We start from the raw sequence: 12090 nt of genomic DNA, 5'->3' as shown, positions 1-12090 counted from the left end.
TCAGGGGGTGAAAGTGCAGCACCCAGCCAGCAATCAGGACATAAACATGATAATAATATCTTTTGTGATTTACTTAGTAGTTTATTTATTTATTTATTTATTTATTGTAACTTGTCCTGTGTTAAGAATGAATTTAATTTCATTTAAATGTAAGATAAATAATTATTTTATGAAAGTTTAAATATTTAAAAAATATTTTTTTTTAAATGCTTTTTTTTTTCAAAAACCGGGGGGGGGGGGGGGGGTGAGTGCATCCATGATCTGGCCCCCTCACTTTTTCAAGGCACGAGCCGCCACTGCTTGGCGATATCGTTGTCTACTTGGCGCTGGGACGATGGAAAACAACGCCAATTAAAATGAGCGAAATTTTTATAAACCTCAATCCAACGAATAATTCACGAAAGAGACAAATGTTGGCACCAAGCAGCAACCCTCTTTGTTTACTTCTGCTATCACTTCTCTCAGAATGCACTATAGAAGAAGTTCCATTCTGGTAGCTTCACGCTCTGAGTAGCTACGATCTTTCACCATGTCATTGCAGCATATCTATCGGGTGCGAATACAATAACTAAGGGGTGTAAAACAATATATTCTGGAAATTCTGGGCCTTTTTACTTTCTTCTATATCTAATATATAAAAGAAAGTATTGGATTCGTGCAAATTTTCGAATTTTGAATTTTGACGGATTCGAAAGTTTTGAGGTGTAATGAGTCCATTTCGACCACTTTTGGAAAATGTCTGTCTGACTGTGGGTGTGTGTGTGTGTGTGTGTGTGTATATATATAGGCTCGCGTGCATGCGTATAGGCTTGTGTGTGCATAGACTTGTGTATGCACGAAGGCGTGTGTGTAGGACATGGACGCCACCAACCAGGAGAAGCGGATTTCGGGGGACATTGCTCAGGACCGGAGGAGCCGCGCTTGCAGAGGACGGTGAGCGGGAGTGCTGCAAAAGGGGACGGGTGGAAAATAAAATCAGCGTAACTCCAAGGACAGTCAAATGAGAACAGTAAACAATCATGATTGCTCAAAAAAAAAAAAAAAAAACTACTAGTATGTTATGGCCATCACGAAACTTTCTTCTATAGTTTTCTTATAATTCTGATCCCTCGCCATGCTTGACGAGGAAGCAATATTCTCAACAAAAACAAAATTACACATGCAAAAACTTGACGACCATCCCAATGTCTGAATTATTGCAAAAGCAAAGCAAAGAGCGAAAATTGAAAGTTATTTTAAAAGCCATGCTTGAATTAATTACAAATATTTTATTTGTTAACAAACATAAGATGGCAACAGTTAAAAATTTTAAATCATTGAGATAATATTTCCGATCATTTCCATACAATACGCAACTCCAGAGCCCGACTACGCTACCTTGCATTGATTAACAATACTAAAGAAAAAGGTAATTCATTCCATTCCACGTGTTTTCTTTGAGGTAAATTACAGGCTTCAGACAGTTTGTAGTGTAATGTAATTTCAAAAGAATGGAAAAGAAGGCGTCCCACAATCACGATGAAAAATTACTGCCATTCACTAACGTCAAAACAAGTTATAAGTTACGGCATTTGTTTGTTTTACATTTTTCATCCGCCATTAGACAGTAGCTGCAGCGTCCCCTATAGTTCATTAGAGTTGCGAATTAAAATCACGAGAAATATGCAGACGACAGCCTATTACGATTTATCTTACTTATTGTTGCATTAATAAAACTATTTCTATTCGAAAAAAAAAAAAAAAAAAAACAGCAACTCTTGGAGCGATTGGCGCCAAAATTGAACCAACAGCTGTTTACATATGGATTCACATATATTCCAAATTTTATCCAGAACGTAGCATTACTTCTTGAGATATGGCACTCATGATGGAAAAAAAGAACGTGCGATTGCGCCACCCCTTTTTCAGCTGTTGACACCAAAATAGAATCGGCTCTTATACCCACTAAGGGCTACTTGCCGATAAATTTTTGTTTGATTCCGTTCATTATTTCTTGAGATACAGCAGTCACAATTGACGACAGAAAACGTTCTATAGCTCAACCCCGTTTGAGCTATTGACACCAAAATTGAATCAGCACCTGTTCCTGTTAGGGGAAACATATGGACCAAATTTTGTTTGATTCCGCCAGTTACTTCCTGGGGAATGGAGGAATTCGCGTCAAAAACCAATGGCACAAGTTTACATAGGGGCACATATCTGTACCAAATTTCGTTCGATTTCATGCGGTAGTTTTTGCTGTAGAGCGGCCGCAAAAAACTGGTTACACACATACGTGACACACACACACATATACACACACACACACATACGGACACACACACAGATAAACAGACATTTTCCAAAAATGGTCGAAATGGACTCAGCACACCTCAAAACGATCGTGTCAAAATTCGAAATTCGAAAATTTGCACGAATCCAATACTTTCTTCTATATATTGGATATAGAAGAAAGTAAAAACATACAAACGGTACAAAATATCCACAGATAACCTCCTCCTTTTTGAAGACGGTTTTAAATAATATTTTGCTGTGAAGCAGGACGCAGTTTAAAGACAGTATTATGATAACAAAATTCAAAATTTAAAAAATAATAATAATAAACAACCCTTAGTTTTGCACTATGTTATGCAATTAGATAACTTTAGTTATCTATTCAAAAAAAAGAAGAAAAAGAAAAAATCCTACGCGTGTCTCAACAGTTAGCACAAATAGTAAATCAAAATAAAAACAAAGAAACGACTCTGTTAACCCCAATTAAAGTCGACTTAAATAACAAAAATAGCTATGCCTTGGAAGCAGCAAAATTCAAGATTCGATTATCGACTTAGAGGAAAGCAAATTATCCAAAAGTTTTTGTCGAAGTTTCGCCCCTTGCTATTGCACGAAAATGATATAGAAAAAATCAGAAAGCCTAGTTCAGGAGGAGAAAAGAAACGAATTCAGATTTCGCAAGAATAATATTCTTAAAATATAACCGTCCTTCTCATTTCCTGCAATCTGTTGTTTTCCGAAGAATTGCTAGGAGATTATTTTGATCCAGCAGATTCCTTGCCTGCAGCTAATAACTACTATTCGGTGTAGAGATGACCATAACCCAGTTTTTGAACTTCGGGAATAAACCCGGGAGTTTTAGAGAGTAAACCCGGAACTTTGGGGAATTTTGGGAGCAAACAAACTCCATATTTTCCCATGTTAATTCTAGGCTTGAAACAGGATTATGTAAGATTCTTTTAGATATCATTTCTAAAAAATCTTCTATGTTCTCATCATAAAACCAACTATTTAAAACTGAAATCAAATTTTAACTAAAAATACGCTAGTTGGACAAGGTTTCTTTTTTGAAAGAAAATCAAATTGTTGGTTGATGCCCAAAAATAACTACGTAATCAACTCTTGCTGAAGTGATAAGTAATAGGAATGGTATGACTTATCTCATTGTGCTATTAAGAGATGCTAAATGTACAAATAAATCATTTAAATGTCTAATTACAAATTGATATAGTGCATAAAAATATTATACACTCATGTTTGTGAAAATTGCAACAACATGAAGGACTCATTGGAAAGTGATAAAATCTATTGCACATATTAATAATAGTGCTACAAATAAACGATAAAAATTACAGATCACTGAAATGAAAATAACTGGCGTAAATTAATATTGAATGTAGCTTCTCCGGGCAGCTATGCGAGCCTTTACGCGTTTGGTATCGAATCATAGATGTTCTGAATGTTACGAGAGAGAGAGTAGGAATAGCATCCCTTATATCTTCAATCTGAAGCCAAAGTTCTTCCGTACCAACTGCCGGACGAGACACATGGGCAAGTCTCCGACCAACGCAATCCGAGATATGCTTGATGGGCGTCATATCCGGAGAACGGGCAGACCAAGAAAGTAGCTAACCCGTCGTGCACCGAGGAACACTTGTACGTTACGTACGACATGTGGACGTGCATTGTTCTGCTGAAACACAGCACCAGGAATGCTCTGAAGAAAGGGTAGTACCTCCGGCGTCACAGCGTCCCTGAAGTAGCGCTTGCTGTTGAGATTACCCGTAATTCGGACAAGATGCGACTGCCCCTTGATATTCAATAGCGCTCCAGACCATGGCGCATGGCGTTAAGCCGGTATGACGTCGGATTACACACTTCGGGAAGTGACATTCCTATGTGTAATGTCTGACGCTTACTCCTCCATCGTTATAGTGCAGATTAAGTCTGGACTCATCCGAGAAGACGACCTGTCGCTAGTTGAAGCCGGAATTGACAATGGTTTAGAGTAAAGGTAATCCTTCATAGGGGAATCCTTGCATACAGGCGCTGGCACAGCAGACGTCGATGAACTGTGGATGCAGCAAGTGTCACACCTGTCGCCATACTCCAACGTTGTGCTAACGTACGAGAGGACGCTATACGATCCATCACAGCTAGGCGGGTGAGGTGTCGATAATCTCGTGGCGTAGTTCGGTTGCGTGGGCTGACGTGAGTCTTTCAGCTAATTTCATCGTCCGCTATCCATCTTTTACAAGTACGCACTACAGCTGATGCATTAAGCCACGTGCGGGCACTAATTTCTCAATACGTAAGTTCACCTTTATGCATGCAGGTCTTGCAGCTACATTCGAACTCCGTTACTCGTTCGTATGCCGATCTGCGTTTTGGACATATTGGGTACTAGAGAAACATCTACCATTGCCAGATAATCATACAATGATTCCAAAATACCTTTACAGCCTTTTATATACAAAGTCTACGCCGCAGTTCAGGTTCAGAGGGCGTAACTCGGTCCACGCATGCGCGACGACTTTGTAATTCTAATCATTTTCATATCTTATTCTGCTATACATTTCCTGTGAATATCAGTTTATTTGCATAATTCCTTCTTGGTGTTGCAATTTTCACAAACATGAGTACATTCAAATAAATTAGTTAAATATTTAATTGCAAACCTATAAAAAAAATAGTCAGTTAAGGGCAGTGACAATGCTCGTAAGTCGATTGCATAATTCTTTAGAAAAAGTTACATAATTTGCATTTGCAACAGAAAAAAGCAATAAAATTTTAAATCGTGTTGATAAAAATATGTATAAAGTTTTCTTTTCTTTAAATCACTTCAAACTTTTCCTGAGAATTCTAAAAAATTTCCTTCCCGAAAAACCGTGTTTATTCCCGGAAGTTTAACTCGGTTTTTTCCTTCTTTGCATCAGCAATTCGGTGTAAAAAAATGTAATTGAATTCTTTTTTAGCAATTACAATTTGCAGCCAGGTGGTTACTCTGTTTTTAAAAGATGTAACTTTTCATCAGTTCCAGTTTATCATTTCAGATCTCTAATCTTTATACATAAATGGCTACTTCTCTGTGTGTGTATGTATGAATGTCTGGGGAAATCTTCAAAACTACTGGACCGATTTTAACCATTTTTTCACCATTAATAGCTACATTATCAGGGAGCAACTTAGTCTATAATTTATTCCTTAAAAACTTAGTTTTAAAACGTTATGACGGAAAACAGTAAATGTCATGTAATTTCCCACATTAAATGATTAAATATAAAACCCATTGTTACGAAAATTCGTTGCCTTACAACAGCAATGTTAAAAGTAGTCATAATGAAAATTTTGAATCAAGGCTTCTCAGGAGCAAGCATGAGTTTAAAGTCAATTAAACATTTGGAAACTCTACTTTTTGTGCACTTGGGAAACATAGTAAAGAGGTTTTTTTTTCTTTTTGTGCGTGTGTACTATTTAGTTAAATAAAGCGCACGGTTTTTTTAGTGCTCCTTGTTTTTATTAGTTCATATTTTGGAAATTCTTCAAATTTTTATATGCTTCAATTCGTGCTTTAGTTTCTAAATAAATACTCGTTCGTTCTTTATACCTATTGCTATTTTACTTTTATGGGTAAGAAGCTCGATTCTTAATCACGTTAAAGCGGTGTGTTTTGAGTTCTTTCAGTTAAAACAGAAAACGAAAGAAAGTAGCGATTGTTTCTCACAATTATTACTGACCCAGGCAACGACGGGTATTTTTGCTAGTTAATTCTAAATGTCATGCAAAAAGAACACTAATAATCAGGGATGGGGAATAGCATGAGTTACTCATCACTAACCACTGGCGATGGTGAGAGATTTTCAGACGTAGTGAGTGTATTTTAAGTTTATCAGTTAATTACAATTCACATAGGCATCGCAAACGAATATATAGGCAGTATATATCATATAGGTAGTGGCAATTAAGCCATGTGAACTATTGAAACAAAATGTAAAAAAAAAAAACCCCTGCGAAATAATGCTCTTCTGAAGCATGTATTTGAACTTGTTAGTAAGCAAGTCAGTTGATTACGATGTGACTGTGGATAGACAGGGGTGCCCCCCCCCCTATGAGCAAGGGCGCATCCCCCTAAATATCGCGAAGGGCCCCCCACCACAGTAAGAGTCACCCCAAAAATGATTAAAAAATACCCCTTCAAAACAACCCCCCAAAACTTTTAATGGCGACGTCTACGTCATGACCCCCCCCCCCCCCAGGTGGGCATCCCTGGGATAGAATGTTTTTCTTCAGTTGTTCAGTTCTCAATGCCATCGCAAATAAAAATGCCCCTTTCAGGAAAATGTGTCCTTTTATAAGCCATATAAATATTTTTATCAATTTATATTCCACCGTATATACCTATATACATCTTTAAGGTGGAATTTGCTCAAAATTCTCGTGCCTGCCTGGAGAATGCGTGGAATTTCCGGACCAAAAGATTTGCCTGTGCCCCGAAGGATTCCAATCTTTGGATGATAGGTGCATCGGTAAGCAAAGACATTTTAATTTTCCACGAAAGTTTTATTTCGGTGATTACGCCTTCATGCGTGGGACAATTGGACTACATTTTCTTTGTATAAACCACTTTGAACTAAAAGTTAAAAATTTTGCGTGAAAGTATTTCACTTGCGTGATTTGTTAAGTAAGAGAAAAATAAATAAATAAATAAATAAATAGAGGAAAGGGGAATTCGAACCAAGGACGCCCATATGCAAAATTTTAAGGGGGGGGGATCAGATATTTTCCCCATGGAAAACGATTTCAGGACAGGTTAGAGTCATTAAAATTTGACATTTTTAATAACTCATTCATTAATGGCTGGAGAATAAATGTTTTTAAATTTTTGCAAAGAAAAAAGTACCAAAAGCAAGGAAGTTCTAATTTCAAAGGGGGGCTCAAGCCCCCTTGCCCCCCTATATGGGCGCCCTTGATTCGAATTTTTTTTCCATCTATTTATTTTTAAAAAAATATTGTTAATTTCTTCAAGTAAAAATGTCCCCATGATTGAATATTATTTTCTTTGTTACATGGAATTTTTCTTTACTTTATGGTATTTTTAAAAAATGTCTTCAATTGTTCGCATGTGCGCCTGTAATAGTCTAGTCAATGAACGGTTTGAAAAAACAAAAAAACATGTAGTTTTGCAAATTGGCACACACGTACAGGAAGAGCACCTGATGAACATACTAAAAGTCCCCGATAGTAGGGGGGGAGGGGGGGTAAGCTCGCAGCGCCACCTAGGATTTTATATATATATATATATATATATATATATAGGTGTGTGTTTTCAGTTTTCGTTTAATATCTCAAAAACTATTTACTTGCGAACAAAATTGTCGGATGATGAATTAAAGAGCGTAAAATTATCTTTTAAACGCTTTTTTATTTTTTATTGTAACTATAATAGTTTTTAAAATATTAAATTTTAAAGCTTGTGAATTTTTGAAAAACTGACCATTTTTTGCTTTTCTCTATTTTTGGAGCTTCCACTGTGATTGATTTGATGTGATTCCTTTCTCTTTTCAGTCTGAAGGTGATTATGGTTATTTGGTTTATTGAAACGGGAAAGTAGGTGAGGGTACTTTAGGTCCCCGGTGGTAGGGAAGCAGCTCGCACGACCATCTTAAAATTAAAGTCCGTATTTTCCGTTTTTGTCGTATATCTCAAAAACTATTTACTTGAAAACAAAATTGTTATTTGATGCATTGAAAAACGTAAAATTATCCTTAAAAAGCTTTTTTCTTTCTTTTATTGTTTCTATAATAGTTGACGAGAAATTAAATTCCAAGGTAATGAATGACGGAAATCTGACCATTTTTTCGCTCTTTTTTATTTTTGGAGCAATTCGAGGATTTATTTGATGTGATTCTTTCCTCTTTTAGGTCTGAAGTAGTGTAGATTATTAGGAGGATTTTATTTCTTGAAATTAGAGGGCAGTTGGGGGAGGAAAAAGGCGAGTAATGCCGATTGACAAAAATATGCGCAGGTGTCCTTTTCATTCTTTTTTTTTTCCTTCTACCATAATCCAGCAAGCGATGACCCAAAATAAGGATAAAATATAAACGTTTAATTATAAAAGTTGGTACACATGTACAAAAAGGTCTCTTAACGAGCATACTAAAAGTCCCCGGTGGTAGAGGGGTTTTCAGTGGAGCTCGTACCACTATCTTGGAATTCCGTTTTTTCGGTTTATCGTGGATTCTGTTTTTTCAGCTTTCGTCTTATATCTTACAATCTTTTTTCTTGAGAGCAAAATCATCAATTGTTAAACTAAAGAGCACGAAATTAACTTGAAAAATGTGGTTTTTCTTTTTGTTATAACTGTAATAGATGCAGACATAATGTGTTTCCAATTTCGTGATATTTTGAAAACTATCTAATTTTTTCCCTTTTCTCCTGTTCGGGATTCTGCGAAAGACATATTAATCACTTGTTTTTAAATAAATGGACTCCTTTATGTCATTTACGTCAACTAAGACCCAAAAAAGATCTCTACGCATGTAAGAAATAAACGTGTACCCTTGTGCGGTAAGAATAAATGATAAAATTAATGATAAAAAATTCAAACAAGAAAAAAGTTCATCTTCTTCCTCAGACTGTTAAGGCGGTGTTATTTGGTGATAAACCGTTAAGGTCAGTTTGTTTCAATCCCGGCAGTTTATGCTAGCAATACTTCAGTTTGCACTTAATTTCCACATCTTGTGATACATCCTTTCGTTATGAACGAAATATCCGGAGAAAATGGAGATAGGAGCAGAACAACTAGAATTATAGTTGTTATGGGTTTCCACGATGTGCCAGCTTTTTTCATCCGAAAGATCAGCTGGTAGTGGTCTTCCCAACCACTTTTATTACACTTGTCGTTATACTCATAACATATGAAATTTTGTGACATCGTCGCTTGGAGGGAAGGATGCAAAATGCGGGTTTTCCGTCCTTGCTACTGTCTGGAAAGATATAAACCTGTGTTCAGCAGAGAAGTTGCATTTAAAACATCCCCATGTACGGTCAAGAAAAATGTTTGGCCTGCCTCCGCTACTTACTCTGGGGTAGAAAGAGGGCTAGAGAACGCTTCCGGAATGTAGATCAACGATTTATTTTTCTGCAACAATTTATGAATTTTGTTTTACCTTAATTATATGTAGTTAATGTCATGTTACAACCGAAGAAAGCATAGATAAAAAGAATTTGATCATAGAGCTCTCAAAGTGTTTGGCAATTCTTGTGTGCAAAATATCTTGGTATCCACTTTACCTTTTCCTGGTTTTCACGAAAGGAATATTATTATCACTTGGAGTCAGAGCTATTAATAGCATAACAAGATCCATGTCTTCCTCTACGACAACTTTGGAAAATAATAATTATCTCCGGCTATTTCGTTCATAACGAAAGGATGTAGCACAAAATGTGGCTGCAAAAAAAAAAAAAAAAAAGTGTAATCTGTAGTTTGCTTGCATAAACTGTCAGGATTAAAACAAAACTGACCTTAATGGTATATGACCAAATAACACAATGAGGAAGAAGATACCTTTTTTGCATGTTTGGATTTTTTATCATTAATTTTATCATTTATCCTTACCGCTCATGGGTACATGTTTATTTCTTACACGCGTAGAGGTCTTTTTGGGTCTTAGTTGACGTAGATGACATAACATAGTGCATTTATTTAAAAACAAGTGATTAATATGTCTTTCGTAGAATCCCAAAAATGAAAAAAGGGAAAAAAGTAGATAGTTTTCAAAATCTTACGAATTTGGAAACACATTGTCTCTGCAAATATTACAGTTATAACAAAAACAAAAACATATTTTTGAAGGTAATTTTGTGCTCTTTAATTTAACAATTGATGATTTAGCTCTCAATGTGAGACATAAGATGAAAGCCGAAAAAAAGCAATCCGAGATAAACCAAAAAAAACGAAATTCCAAGATAGTGTTACGAGTTCCCCTCAAAACCCCTCTACCACCGGGGACTTTTAGTATGTTCATTTGGAGACCTTTTTGTACATGTGTACCAATTTTTATAACTAAACATTTACTTTTTATCCTCATTTTGGGTCTTCGTTTGCTGAATTATGGTGGAAGGAAAAAAAAAAGAATGAAAAGAATACCTGCACATATTTTTTTTATCTTTCTGCATTACTCGCCTTCTTCCTCCCCCACCTGCCCTATAATTTCAAGAAATAAAATAATCTTAATAACCTGTACTTCTTCAGACCAAAAAGGAAAGAATCACATCAAATAAATCCTCGAAGGGCTCGAAAAATAGAAAAAAGCGAAATAACAATTTTGTTTGCAAGAAAATAGCTTTTGAGATATAAGACAAAAACTGAAAACACACACTTTAATATCAATATGGTCCCATGCGAGCTCCTTCCCTAAAGTACCCTCACCTGCTTTCCTGTTAAATAAATCAAATCACCATAATGACCTTCACTACTTAAGACTGAAAACTGAAAGGGATCACATCATATATATATATATATATATATATATATATATATATATATATATATATATATATATATATATATTAGGGTGGTCCTTATTTTTGAAGTTGTAGATATTTTACACGACGCCCCCTCAATTTGTTCCATTATACAAATAAATGATCCATGCAAAATTTTAAGTCAATCCATGAATATTAACACGTGTCCCTAGGGCCCCCTTTTTTTAGTTTTAAAGAAAAAATTGCGGATTTTCGCATTTTTATGTAAAAATATTCCTAGGTTTCATATTTAAAGTAATTTTGAACCTCAATTGATGTTGCTACTTCCAGACCAACCATTTCCTCACTTTCATTCTGTAAAATTTTACAGATTACACAGGGTACATGTAAACCAATGGCCTTGGGATAGGCATACCGCTATTCGCGCTCGTTTGAAACCAAGCGGCAGGGAAACATTTCTTTCCAACAAGATGGACACAAGGGATTCTAAAGGCCATTAATGAATGGCCTAGGCCATTAATGAATGATTTTTGACAGCAACAAAGTGCCTCCTCCGGGCTTTGGGGGTGTTGATTCAGAAAGTTTTCTGTGTATGTAATAGGTGTGGCAAATAGGGTCACTAGGTTTCCATGCTATAAATATAAGTAATGACAATTATATTTTAATTTGCTGTTCTTTAGTTATATATTTAAATGTTTATGCATTCTTATAATTTAAATTTTGAAAAATGCTCGATTAACCTACCATAAAAATAAACTCTATTTTCCATATCTAAAATATAAATTTAAAAAAATTCCAGATCGGTATAATGTAAAAATCTATACTTTAAACTGTCTTCTATTTCCGTACATAGTCCTTTATTATCATCAAATTCCTCTTGCAATTCACAACATTTAGAAACCGAAATGGGTATCTATCCTAACCTGTTGAACCTTTTTTCTATATCTGGTCTACCACAACGCAAAAAAGCTTGACAACTATTGAGATCTACTCGCATTTCATCAATGTTAGACAAATGCCATGTTAGGGACAAAGATGCTGCTCATTTATTAACAGCCTATGTAGATGCAGTAAATTTAAATCCAAATAACCTTATGATCAATCGTACATCCCTTAAGAGAGCAAGAGAAAATCTTCGAGTGCTAAAATCAGATTTCATGAATTTAAATTTAGATTTTTTAGTTATTCCCTGGGATACGAAGCTACATCCAGATGTTCCTGGTAAAAAACGCCGATAGGCTTACCATGATAGCTTCAGGTTCCAATGTTGAACAGCTACTCAGAATTTCTGAGATATTTCTTAGTTGTATATGTGTGTGTGTGATATCT

The 12090-nt window shown here is 35.6% G+C and overlaps 1 protein-coding gene across 2 annotated transcripts in view; it reads left to right on the top strand.

Annotated features, from left to right (window-relative positions):
* The window catches only part of LOC129223917 (fibrillin-1-like), a 45717-nt gene that overhangs the window by 10206 nt on the left and 23421 nt on the right, over window positions 1–12090 (top strand). For both annotated transcript variants that reach the window (XM_054858297.1, XM_054858296.1), the window contains exon 2: window positions 6690–6800. In XM_054858297.1, the coding sequence (XP_054714272.1) occupies window positions 6690–6800 (111 nt within the window). The remainder of the gene's footprint in view (window positions 1–6689; window positions 6801–12090) is intronic.

Source organism: Uloborus diversus, chromosome 6, assembly GCF_026930045.1.
Source record: "Uloborus diversus isolate 005 chromosome 6, Udiv.v.3.1, whole genome shotgun sequence".
In the NCBI taxonomy this organism is placed as follows: domain Eukaryota; kingdom Metazoa; phylum Arthropoda; class Arachnida; order Araneae; family Uloboridae; genus Uloborus; species Uloborus diversus.
Note: the sequence above shows the minus strand (reverse complement) of the source record. Positions and strands in the feature narration are given on the sequence as shown.